Source organism: Sinocyclocheilus grahami, unplaced genomic scaffold (assembly GCF_001515645.1).
Source record: "Sinocyclocheilus grahami isolate Dianchi unplaced genomic scaffold, SAMN03320097.WGS_v1.1 scaffold84.1, whole genome shotgun sequence".
Lineage (NCBI taxonomy): Eukaryota > Metazoa > Chordata > Actinopteri > Cypriniformes > Cyprinidae > Sinocyclocheilus > Sinocyclocheilus grahami.
The window spans coordinates 330024-342779 of NW_015505263.1; the positions used below are offsets into that span (position 1 = coordinate 330024).

A 12756-nucleotide genomic window follows, 5' to 3' on the forward strand; every position below is an offset into this window, starting at 1 on the left:
CACCTGAGAGAGCTGGATCTGAGCTACAATCACCCAGGACAATCATTAGTCAAGCTGCTCTCTGATCCAAACTACAGACTAGGCAAACTCAAGTATGTTCAGCACTAACAATCACCACATGGGTTTGTTCATGTGTGTGCTGTAAAGTACATGTGTGAGCTATTAAAAGCCTGTTACAGTTGATAGATTTTTGGCCGAGAGATTAAGAAAATAGTTATTTTAAAAGAAACAGAGTTGACTTTTTAGACTCAGTGGGCCCTATCATACACCCGGCGCAATGCGACACCAGGCGCGACGCAAGTTTTTTTTTTTGCTAGTTTCAGCCCGACGCAGTTATCATTTTCCAGCGCCACGTTGTTTAAATTGCATCTGTTTGCCCATGGGCGTGCTGGTCTGAAAGTGAGGTGTGTTCAGGCACGTTGTTGGCGCATTGCTATTTTGAGGCAACTGAAAATGATTGTGCAGTATTTTTTATTTATTTAAGGTTTGAGTCTTACCTCTCAGATAGGTCCTTCAAGGTATCTTGGAGAGGTGAGGTGTCCAAGTCCCAACATCTAACTACTGGGGTGCCTCAGGGCTCAGTTCTTGGACCACTTCTCTTCTCTGTCTACATGGCATCACTAGGTTCTGTCATTCAGAAACATGGCTTTTCATATCACTGCTATGCTGATGACACTCAACTCTACCTTTCATTCCATCCTGATGATCCGACGATAGCTGCTCGCATCTCAGCTTGTCTAACTGGCATTTCTTGCTGGATGAAGGACCATCACCTTCAACTCAAACTTGCCAAGACAGAACTGCTTGTGGTTCCATCAAACCCATTTTTTCATCACAATTTCACCATCCAATTAGACACATCAACCATAACTCCTTCAAAAACAGCCAGAAACCGTGGAGTTATGATTGATGATCAGCTGACTTTCTCCGACCACATTGCTAAAACTGCCCGATCCTGCAGATTTGCTTTATTCAACATCAAGAAGATCAGGCCCTTTCTTTTGGAACATGCTTCACAACTACTTGTTCAAGCTCTTGTTCTGTCCAGGCTGGACTATTGCAATGCTCTCTTGGCAGGTCTTCCAGCCAGTTCTATCAAAGCTTTACAATTAATCCAGAACGCGGCAGGAAGATTAATTTTTAATGAGCCAAAAAGAATGCACGTCACACCTCTGTTTATCAATTTGCACTGGCTACCTATAGCTGCTTGCATAAAATTCAAGGCATTAATGTTTGCCTACAAAACCACCACTGGCTCTGCACCCCTTTACCTAAATTAATTACTTCAGACCAAGGTTATTTTCGTAAACGAAAAGTGAAACTAAGACTAAAACTATTGGTTTAAAAACAGTTTCGTAAACTGAAATAAAATTACAATTTCCAAATAAATGAAAAACCAAAACTAAACGAAACTAACAACAGTTATTGAAAAACTAACTAAAATAAAATAGTTAGAAAAAATAAACAATAGTTTTCATAATTTAATAAGCTCTCATTCTGTGCCAGAAAACCTGAGATGGGTATAAACGGCGATAATGAGAAGCCCCTGTCTGCAGCCTGCAGATCGGGGTGGGGCTGCATCTGGGGCGGGGCTGCACGTGTCGCCCCGCCCCATACCTACTCTGAATGAATCAGAGTCTTTGAAAAACCCATTATTATTCAATGACCAATTATTATAGACAGCCGCTTGATTTTATTCCTAAATGAATGAATGAAGCATTTTGAACTAATTGATTTAATAAAAGGCTCCTTTATTAACACAATGACTTACCGCCACCTAGTGGCGATATGACTTTCATAATTCAAGTATCATTTCATTTTATTCATATTTCTGTATTACAAAATGTTGTATAAAACATTAATCTCATTTCATTATACATTTGTAATTGCTATGTAAATGCAGGTACATCCGTCTGATCAGCATTAAACTGTAAATACTTTTAAAAGCATCTTCAGACGCAGGTTCTTTATCTCTGAATACTGATTTAATTGGTAACAGCCTCATATTATTCTAATGTATTTGATGTAAGAATTTAACATTAAAGATGACATACAAAAGGTAAATAAATAAAAAACTGAAAATCAGTTGCCCCTTATGGGAAAGTTAATTTCTGACACTGCTGACACTGGCTTATTGTTCGAAGTGTTATTTCAGGGTTTGGATATGTTATAACTCAAACAAGTTCACCTTCAAATCATGATGTCAAATTCACATTTCACTAAAGTCAATCACTGAAACAAGCACTCTGAGGAACAAGTAGTCCCATGCTAGTGGGATAACAACATATGATTTCCTGAATTTGTATAAAGTGGTGTATCTCCACCTCCTTGTCATCTCTTCCTTACTCACAGTGGTATGATCATGGTCAGCAGGGAACGGTTTTGGCGGCAGTGAAGTTAGTCGTTCACCGACCAGGAAGTGTGCAGGTGTCAGTGGCTGCGGCTCGTCAGCCTCATTGTGGACAAAGGTAAGGGGTCTGGAATTCAGTGTGGCTTCTACTGTGAGGAGTGTAGACATTTCTTCAAAAGTGAGCGATGCTCTTCCTAGCACCTTTCTCAGGCACGTCTTTACAGACCTCACTAGCCTTTCCCAAAATCCGCCCCACCAGGCTGCTCGCTCTATGATGAAGCGCCAGCTGATGCCCTTCCCTGAGAAGTATTCCAGCAGTTGTGGATCTTTGATGGCTCGCCACAGCTCACTGAGGTCTTGATTTGCTCTTTTGAAAGTTTTGGCATTGTCTGAATAAATGACCTTGCACAGTCCTCTTCTAGAAACAAATCGCTTAAGTGCTAACAGGAAGCTTTCTGTTGACTGACTTGATACGAGCTCCAAATGCACTGCTCTGGTGACTGCACATGTGAACAGAGCAACATAAGCCTTGCATAGCACACGATCATTCTTCACCTACAGTGGACCTGCAAAGTCTATGCCCGTCACTTCGAATGGAGGGGTCTCTTATTCTGTCTCGTGGGAGTGGAGCCGTGTCCTGTTGTGTGAGTTTTGCTTTAAATCTTTTGCAAACAGTACATTTTGACAGGATACTTTTTATAAGTTGTCTGCCTCGCAAAATCCAGTGTCTACTTCTGATTTGTACAAGAGTGTCTCTTAGACCAGAATGCATGACCCGCAATACCTTCTTCAGTTTACTGCACTTCAGTAAATCTAGCACAGGTTTCACTTTGGTCACTGCTGCTGCGGAGTTGCACACTGATCTGCTGAACTTGTTTTAGCTCATTACTCACATCTTCAACACTCTGATCTTCATCACTTTCCTCAGACAGATTTTGGGGTAGTCAGAAATGGGGGTCCTTTCCACCACAGTTTGCTTTCCTTCAGGTTAGCTACGGTCTGACCTCTGGTAGGGAGATCTGCTGGATTGGCCTTGCCTTTGCAGTGAGACCACATTGCAGGGTTGGTTAAGGACTGTATTTCAGCTACTCTGTTTGACACAAACTGATTCCATTTGTAAGCTGGACTGCGAATCCACTGTAGTACGATCATTGAATCTGTCCACAGGTGAACCTGTCGTAGCTCCATATTCAGAGGCTTTAGCAAGTTGTTTCCTAGTCTTGCTCCAATCACTGCTCCCATCAACTCAAGACGTGGCAGGGACTTCTTCTTTAGCGGGGCTACCCTGGACTTTGAAGCGACAAGGCATGTAGTCTTTGTTCCTTCATCCCCCCTCGCAGCAAGTATGCAACTGTACTATAAGCTTTCTTGCTTGCGTCACAGAACACGTGAAGTTGTTGTGCATCTTGCTTGTGCTCAGATTTTATTCCATACCAGCAGGGGATGACTACATGGTGGATCTGTGAAAGTTCTGAACACCAGCCTTGCCATTCTTGTGCAAGATCTGTAGGCAGCTCCTCATCCCAGCCGAGGCCTCGTATCCACATCTCTTGAAAAAGGCATTTCACACGCACAGTGAAAGGGGTTAGAAAGCCTATTGGGTCGAATATGCAAGCAGAGAGTTTCAGAACGCTCCTTTTGGTGTTCTCTCTTTTTGCTACAGCGTCCAGCAATGCAGTCAGATAAAAGATGAAATCATCCTTTTCAGTCCTCCACACCAAGCCTAGCACCTTCAGTACAGCTCCTGGTGTCTCTGTCTCTGGTGCAAGTTCATTCATCGTCGTTTTCCATTTCTCCTTCAACTCTGGACAGTTCGTTGTCCATTTGCAAAGGTCCATGCCAGCTGTGGACATAATCTGTTTGGCATTAGCAGTTATGGAGAAAGCATTCTCAACGTCACTTGCACTTGAGATGAAGTCATCGACATAAAGTGATTCCTTTATTATCTTTACTACCTCTGGAAGTTGAGCTTCATATTTCTTCAAATGTTTTCTCACTGTAGCTGTGAGGAGAAATGGGCTGGGAGAGACTCCAAACACCACTCTCGTCATCCGTAGCACACGCAGCTTCTCACCTCTGTCTTCATGAGGCAGTGCAGCGAGCCAAAGGAATCGCACAGCATCTCTGTCCTTCACAGCAAGAGAAATCTGCAAGAAAGCCTTTTTGATATCTGCTGTAAATGCAATCGCATGCAGTTTGAACTTGATTAATATACTGAGCAGATCTGGATTCAGGTTAGGACCAGTAAGCAGACAGTCATTAAGTGATGGAGAGTCGGTGTCATGTGATGAGGCATCAAACACTACTCTGAGTTTTGTTGTTACCTTGCCTTCGCGAAGAACAGCATGATGAGGCATATAGTATTTCACAACGGTCGGAGATGGCTCCTCCTCCATCGCATCTTCGACAATGCCCTGCTCAAGGTAATCATTCACAACTTCATTATATCGGTGACACAGCACTACATCTGACTGCAACTTTCTCTTAAGGCCTTCAAATCTTTTCCTTGCAATTCTGTAGTTATCTGGAAGTTCTGGCTTGTCAGGTCACCACGGCAGTTCAACTTCATATATTCCGTCTTTGTACGGAGTTGTCTTTTCAAACTTGTGAAGAGCCTCCTCTTCCTCAGGACTGTCTGTCTGCTTCATGGTGATACCGAGAGACTCTATTTCCCAGAAGGCTTTCAGACGCTCTGAAACCAGTGTGTCTTCAGTAACTTGTACTTGCATGCAGGCTGCATCAGCAACACTGGACATTTTGACTGGGCCATGCACTGACCATCCAAAGATGCTCTCAATGGCTACAAGTGCATCTGTAATTCTTTCTACTCGGCCTAACACTAAACGCCAGTAGTAATCGGCACCAATCAGCATCGACAACTCTGTATCATAAGTGCCGTCGTCTGTGTAATCTGCTAACTGTAAGCCTTTTCGTTCCAGCTCTGCTTGGATGTGCTCACCTGGGATCTTCATCACGGCAGTGCACACTTGGGGTGTCTCGCGTGCTTCTATTTCAATTTTCTGCCCCTTCTTCCAGATGTTCTGCAGAGTTAATTTCACTGTGTTGTGCTTTGCTGTAACTGGTGCTGCAGAGCCAAAAGTATTAAGAGTGACTGTTTCTTGCTTGATCACAGGTAACTTTAAAACTCTCACTGTGTTTTCACCGATGAAGCTTCTCTGACTGCCTCCATCCAGTAAGCAGAGAATGCGTCTACATCCACCAGGTCCCTTCTACACACGCTCTTACAGTCTGCAGCAACACAGTGTTGTTCTGTTTAGCGGGCTGTATCTTTACTGAATGGGAAGCAAAGGAAGAAACTACATTGTCCTTGTTATCATCAGTGTCAGAAGTACGTGTCTCTTTTTTTTCACATACAGCACTGTGGTGTCGGCCTCCACATACATTACAGCACATTTTAGTCTTACAGAATCTTGCGATGTGCTTTGGCCCAAGGCACACGAAGCATCTTCCCATCTTCATCAGTTTGTCCTTTCGTGCAGCAATATCAGTTTCGGGACACAGTTCTGTTTTCTGTGCTGCACTCTCACAGAAAAGGCAGTTCTGTATTCTTTGACTGGTTGTTTGCAGTACTGTAGCTGATGGCATGTTGTGCTTTCTGTGCTTCATCCAAGATGGCGGCGCGTTCACACGCTGTGGCTTCTCTCTCTCCCGACAGAAAGGTGTTTTCGTGTTTTTTGTCTTGTGATTCGCAGTGTTTTTGTACGTATTTGTCGCGTCTATCCGTCTCTAAGCGTGCCTACAGTCGTGAGTTTCTGCTCGATGTCGGCAGAACCACATTTTTAGAGTTAAACTCTGTGCACGCCGAAGAGCTGCGAGACCTCGGTCTGCTCCGATTGCCCACACCATCACCGACCCCCACTACGGCATCTCGCCCACAGCGGAGGCGCCACAAGCGGCGCGAGAGGAAGCAGAAGAGGGGCAAGCGCGGAGGTATCCGGGCTAGGCTAACGGCTAACCCACACAAGCCAGCTATCCCCACCATCGTACTGGCTAACGTACGCTCTTTGGACAATAAACTGGACTACATCCGACTATAAGGATAAAGCATTGTGGTTTAATTTGATTAGATTTTTTGATTTTATTGAGGTTGATTATTCTGATTCTGTTTTTTTACAGTACTTACTAGGGGTGTAACGATACACGTATTCGTATTGAACCGTTTGGTACAATGCTTTTTCGGTTCGGTACGCATTACAAACTGAACGATTCGATTCGTTGGACTAGTCCTGTTACATTTGGAAAATGAAACTGCTTAGTGTGTAAAATATAATGTTCTCAGTGCCACTGCACTCAACAAGGCAGCCCAAACGACGTAACAGGCAACACACTGTCTGCCCAGTGGCGTAACGTTGGCGGACGGGCACGCACTGCGAAAAAGGCCCCGCGATAACCTCCTCTTGCTGGGGTGCGTCGAAAGACGATGAGCTTGTATTGACGATAGCCAGATATATTGTCAAAAACATCAGTTGTTGGCAATATTAAGATATTTGGCATTTGCATTCCATTCCATTCCATTCTTATTTTTATTAGGCCTATTATTATTATTATTATTATGAATTTACTTTCATTATTAAATTAAAATTACAATTAATTTGCCCCGCAATAATGACCAAGTAACTGACGTGCTGCGAGGATAACAAAAGATTAGGCTTTTTACTCCTCAATTAAAATATTTTAAAAAAGGTATTTTAAAACAGGTATATTGTACAATGAATTATAGGCCTACAATTAAAATGTTAACACTGCGGTCATCAATAATAAAATAAAATAAATAAAAAGCTTTTATTTCAAGCACCGACTTTCAAAAACAACCTGTTTAACACTAAATATGTTTCTTCTAATTTTTTTCACTATGTAATATTAGAAATATTAAGTGAATAAATATTTCCAACATTGCGACGTAACCAATTACCCCCGTACCGAACCGAACCGTGACACCACTGTGTTGTATCGAACCAGACTGTGAATTTTGTGAACCGTTACAGCCCTAGTACTTACTCTGATTTGATTCTGGTTTTAAATCTACTAATTCACATTGTTCTGAATCTTTCTGATTTGAATACTAATTCAGATTTTTCAGAATCTGAATCTTCAGTCTTTGAAATTTCTGTTTTTGATTTGATTCTTCTGCTCGTCAGTCTGCTGATTTTGATTGTGATTTTGAATCTAGAGATTATGATTGTTCTGAATCTTCTGATTTTGAAAGTACTGATTCTGATTTGTTTGCTCTGATTGTCAGTCTGCTGATTTTGATAGTGATTTGAATCTACTGATTATCATTGTTCAGTATCTGAATCTTCAGATTTTTAAACCACCCACCCGACACACAGCTTCTTCAGTCTGCTGCCATCAGGGAGGAGACTGCGGAGTCTCCAGGCCAGAACCAGCAGACTGAAGGACAGCTTCATCCGTCAGGCTGTCAGGACGCTGACCTCCCTCCCGACCTTGCCCCCCCTCCCCTCTTTTGCTCCACGCACCACGCACCACTGAACTCTGACCCTCTGACAGACTCTCCCACTCCCTCCTTCCAAATAGACACACACACTGTCACTTTAATCAGTCTGAATAAGCTCTTTTGCACTTTTTTTGTTGTTTACTTCACTGGTTTGCACTCTTATCTGCCATGTGCTTTGTGCTGCTTTATATATTTTTTACATTTTTTACATTTTACCTTATTTTTATATTTGTATTTTATATTTAATCTGTATTTATGTTCTACTGTTAGTGTTATCTGTATGCACCAAGGGTCTGAGAGTAACGTAATTTCAATTCTCTGTGTGTATGTGCTGTACATGTGGAAGAATGGACAATAAAGCAGACTTGACTTGACTTGACTTGATTTCAAATGATGTGTCTTGTCTTTTAACTGGTTTCTGGTAACTTTGACTGTCTCTGGAATTACTTGGCTTAATCAGCTGCATGGTTCTTTCTCTGATCAGAATCTCTTTCTGCAGGAATTCCATAACTTCTGAGAATTTCCATTCATTGCTGGTTCCTCTCTGTCCAAATGATGTGTCTTGTCTTTTAACTGGTTTCTGGTAACTTTGACTGTCTCTGGAATTACTTGGCTTAATCAGCTGCATGGCTCCATAACTTCTGAGAATTTCCATTCATTGCTGGTTCCTCTCTGTCGACTGTACTGGAGAGTAATGTCATCTGGAATCATCTGTAGCAGAACAGGGCACAACAAACTGCCATATGCCTCTGATGCGACACCCAGTGATTCTAAGCTGCGGATATGTACTTCACATTCATCATAAAGTTGTCTCAGAGCAGTGACGTCGTTTGATTTCTTTACTGGGCAGGGATTCAGCAGTTTGGTCATATGCGCGTTAATAAGCAGGTCCTTTCTTCCGAACCGATTTTGCAGCAGCTCGATCGCGTGAACATAATTACTGTCTGTTAACACCAGTCTTTGAAGCAGTGCCGGTTAGGTACGTCTTTAAGTAATTAAACTTCTCTGTTTTGCTCAGCACATTATTCTTGTGAATAGCGGTTTCAAACTGATTCCAAAAGTCTTGCCACTGACTGATTTCACCATTAAACTTGTCGATAATCAACTTGGGCAACTTAACTGTTTGTCTGTTTAGCGAGGGCTCTGTGCTGCTCGGTCTGCTGCTTCGCCGGTTAGGTATGTCTTTAAGTAATTAAACTTCTCTGTTTTGCTCAGCACATCATTCTTGTGAATAGCGGTTTCAAACTGATTAGCGGTTTCAAACTGATTCCAAAAGTCTTGCCACTGACTGAGTTCACCATTAAACTTGTCGATAATCAACTTGGGCAACTTAACTGTTTGTCTGTTTAGCGAGGGCTCTGTGCTGCTCGGTCTGCTGCTTTCCCGGTTTCTCTGTATCACTCGGTGTGCGTGTGATTTCACGGTAATGACTCGCTCTTTATACTCCTCAACATCAGCGATTTAATTCTCCAAATCATCGGTGTCTGTCCCTTCCTCGATTCTAACATCCAACTCCAGCAGGTTTCCTCTTTTTCAGATAACAGGGCTAACAGTTCACGTAATCAGTCAATGACCGGATCTTCTTTGTCTACCTCTGTTTCGATGTCTTGTAAAAGTGTCGTTGTGGAAGCGCGTACAGCTCTCCGTTTTCTGATTAGTCTTTCAAGTCACTCCGCCATTTCGGGTGTTGCTTGCTAATATCCCGGGTTTCGGCACCAGACGTTTGTCGTGTCTTCTTCGCTTAACAAGCAATAATGAACTCTGACGACTTGAATTAAAACAAAATAACTGATTTACTGTAGTTTCAGATAGTTTTACAGGGATTCATTCACTGTTCAGCAGCGTACACACATACTCAGTTCACTTCTTCTCAGCGCGCTCTCTATCTTAATAGCATTATGGGCAATGTTTTCTTAAAGGGGAACAGCCCGATAACGCGTGTGATTTCGCGGTAATGACTCGCTCTTTATACTCCTCAACATCAGCGATTTCATTCTCCAAATCATCTGTGTCTGTCCCTTCCTCGATTCTAACATCCAACTCCAGTAGGTTTCCTCTTTTTCAGATAACAGGGCTAACAGTTCACGTAATCAGTCAATGGCTGGATCTTCTTTGTCTACCTCTTTTTCGATGTCTTGTAAAAGTGTCGTTGTGGAAGCGCGTACAGCTCTCCGTTTTCTGATTAGTCTTTCAAGTCACTCCGCCATTTCGGGTGTTGCGTGCTAGTGTCCCGGGTTTCGGCACCAGACGTTTGTCGTGTCTTCTTCGCTTAACAAGCAATAATGAACTCTGACGACTTGAATTAAAACAAAATAACTGATTTACTGTAGTTTCAGATAGTTTTACAGGGATTCATTCACTGTTCAGCAGCGTACACACATACTCAGTTCACTTCTTCTCAGCGCGCTCTCTATCTGAATAGCATTATGGGCAATGTTTTCTTAAAGGGGATCAGCCTGATAAATTACTATATATACGTTTTTTTTTTCTTATTATTGAAAACAATGAATTAAACATTATACTAATAGCATTATGGGCAATGTTTTCTTAAAGGGGAACAGCCCGATAAATTACTATATATATATACGTTTTTTTCTTATTATTATTGAAAACAATGAATTAAACATTATACTAAGCATTTATGACTCATATTAATCTAATTTAAGTTACAACATATTTAGGTCACAACTACCTGCAAGTCACACTTTTTGATGCCATTGTTATAAGACAATTTTGACAGCATACAGGCAAGTTGTCCGCTGGGCCTATGGCATTCTGAACAGGCACACCAGGAAGCCCTTACCTTCATGTGTTGTGTCAGCCATTAGAAGACTAGAGGAAGGAAGGAGGACTTTATAAAGATTTTGAATGGCCCCATTTTGGTGACAATCAATAAAAAATAATCACAATCACAAATTGTCTTACTGCATAAAAACTTGTTTATGAAGTTTACATCAGATCAATCTCAAGCAGATCTACATTTATGGTTAATTCAATTCCGTTTTATTCATACAGCACTAAATAAACAAATATTATTTACTAGCACTGTTAATACCTAACTCAAAACTCAAAAAAATATATACACGTGTAGATGTACTAAACGTATACTACTGAAAGAAAAATATACCATCTGACCCATTTAAAAACATTTAACAATCAGTCTGGGTATCACACCAGATATATCTGGGTGTTGTTAATGTGTGTTAAATCGTGAATGCTGTGCTAGATGCATAACAACAGCCTCATCTTGTTGATCCTCTGGAGGGATCTGGAAAGAGTTTTATTTATACAGCACTAAATAAACAAATATTATTTACTAGCACTGTTAATACCTAACTCAAAACACAACATTGCAACTGTTAATAAAAAAAAAAATTATTTTTAAAAATATATATATATACACGTGTAGATGTACTAAACATATACTACTGAAATAAAAAATATACCATCTGACCCATTTAAAAACATTTAACAATCAGTCTGGGTATCACACCAGATATATCTGGGTGTTGTTAATGTGTGTTAAATCGTGAATGCTGTGCTAGATGCATAACAACAGCCTCATCTTGTTGATCCTCTGGAGGGATCTGGAAAGAGGAGCAGGTGTAGTGGAAGACAGTGCTGTGTTCTCGTAGAGCCTGTGGTGGCAACCCTTTCCGTCAAGCAGGTAACCTTATTATTGCTAACATAGCGACTCATCAAAAAATACATTGGCATCATCTGTATTAAAGAGAAAATAATGACTTCATCCGATGTTTAAGTGAATAAAATAGCCTTGACAGCCTTACTTACTGGAGTTCCACAACTATTGGCTTGGTTCTCTCTCACCGGACTCGTGTGTGTAGGTCCTGATGTAAAAGAGGAAAGCAGGCATTTGGACCAAAGCACTGTGAGGCAAGGGAGGGGAGACTCAACATTTTTCTAAACTTAAAACGCATTTTTTTGTGTGTGTTGTTTTACTACTTACACAATTATTTAAAGTATAAAACATTGTTATTTACAATACTCAGCGTGGTTTTTAATCATATTTTTTTGTGGGGACAACCCTCAGATGGTATTTCCGCCTATGCCTGAGTCTGTAGCTCAAGGCTTGAGGATCATATGCTATATACAGTACCATGATATTTACAACTATTAGGTACCATGTTTTTATCATGGTGTATGTCTGTGATAGAAAATAATACTTTTTTTTATTAGTGTACCAAAATTAGGCTCACTTGTTAGGATGAATTGACTGTAAGGCAGAATGTTGTTTGAGTAAAACTATAAGGTGGATGATGATGCAGCCATAATACAACATGTCACCCATATACAGGGTGTCCGCGGGTCCTTAAAATGTCTTAAATAACGTTTTCCTAATATAAGGCCTTAAAATGTCTTAAATTCGGATTTGATGGGTCTTAATTATTTTTGGTCTCATTACCGCTGAAATATCTTAAATCTGACGGACCTAATGACTTTACAATCATTGGACAGACCGAAGATTTTTTCTTCCTGTGGTAAATTACTGCGTCATCAGAGAATTGCAGTAAATTAGCAGAATACAGAATACAAGCTCGCGCTGAGGCTCACTCTTGTTTGTCTCGAGACTTCAGAACACATGAGCGTGACCGCACACATAAACTCCGAAGAAACACACTGAGGTAAACATTCAAAATGTTTCATTTATTCATAACATAACATGATATAGTTAAATAACACCATGACAAGTGAGCTATTTTACTCAATATTCTCACGACAAAAAACAATAACATTCAAAACACCCACAGAGTGCACGCATTACGTGAAGTCTAGCGCTCTGCCTGATCACTGCATGATTCAGTCTATTAAAATACATTCAGACTGATCATAAATTCAAGACATGGGGGCAGAAAATGTGTATATTTATACTCAAGTTCACATGGAAGAGTGCCTTTTTTTCTCCAAAAAT

At 41.0% G+C, this 12756-nt stretch overlaps 1 protein-coding gene across 1 annotated transcript in view; it reads left to right on the forward strand.

Moving 5' to 3' along the window:
- Positions 1-12756, forward strand: part of LOC107586574 (neoverrucotoxin subunit beta-like) — a gene marked incomplete at its 5' end in the record, with an annotated part of 21862 nt that continues 9106 nt past the window's right edge. The window contains one exon of the mRNA XM_016274000.1: positions 1-92. Coding sequence (XP_016129486.1) covers positions 1-92 — 92 coding nt within the window. The remainder of the gene's footprint in view (positions 93-12756) is intronic.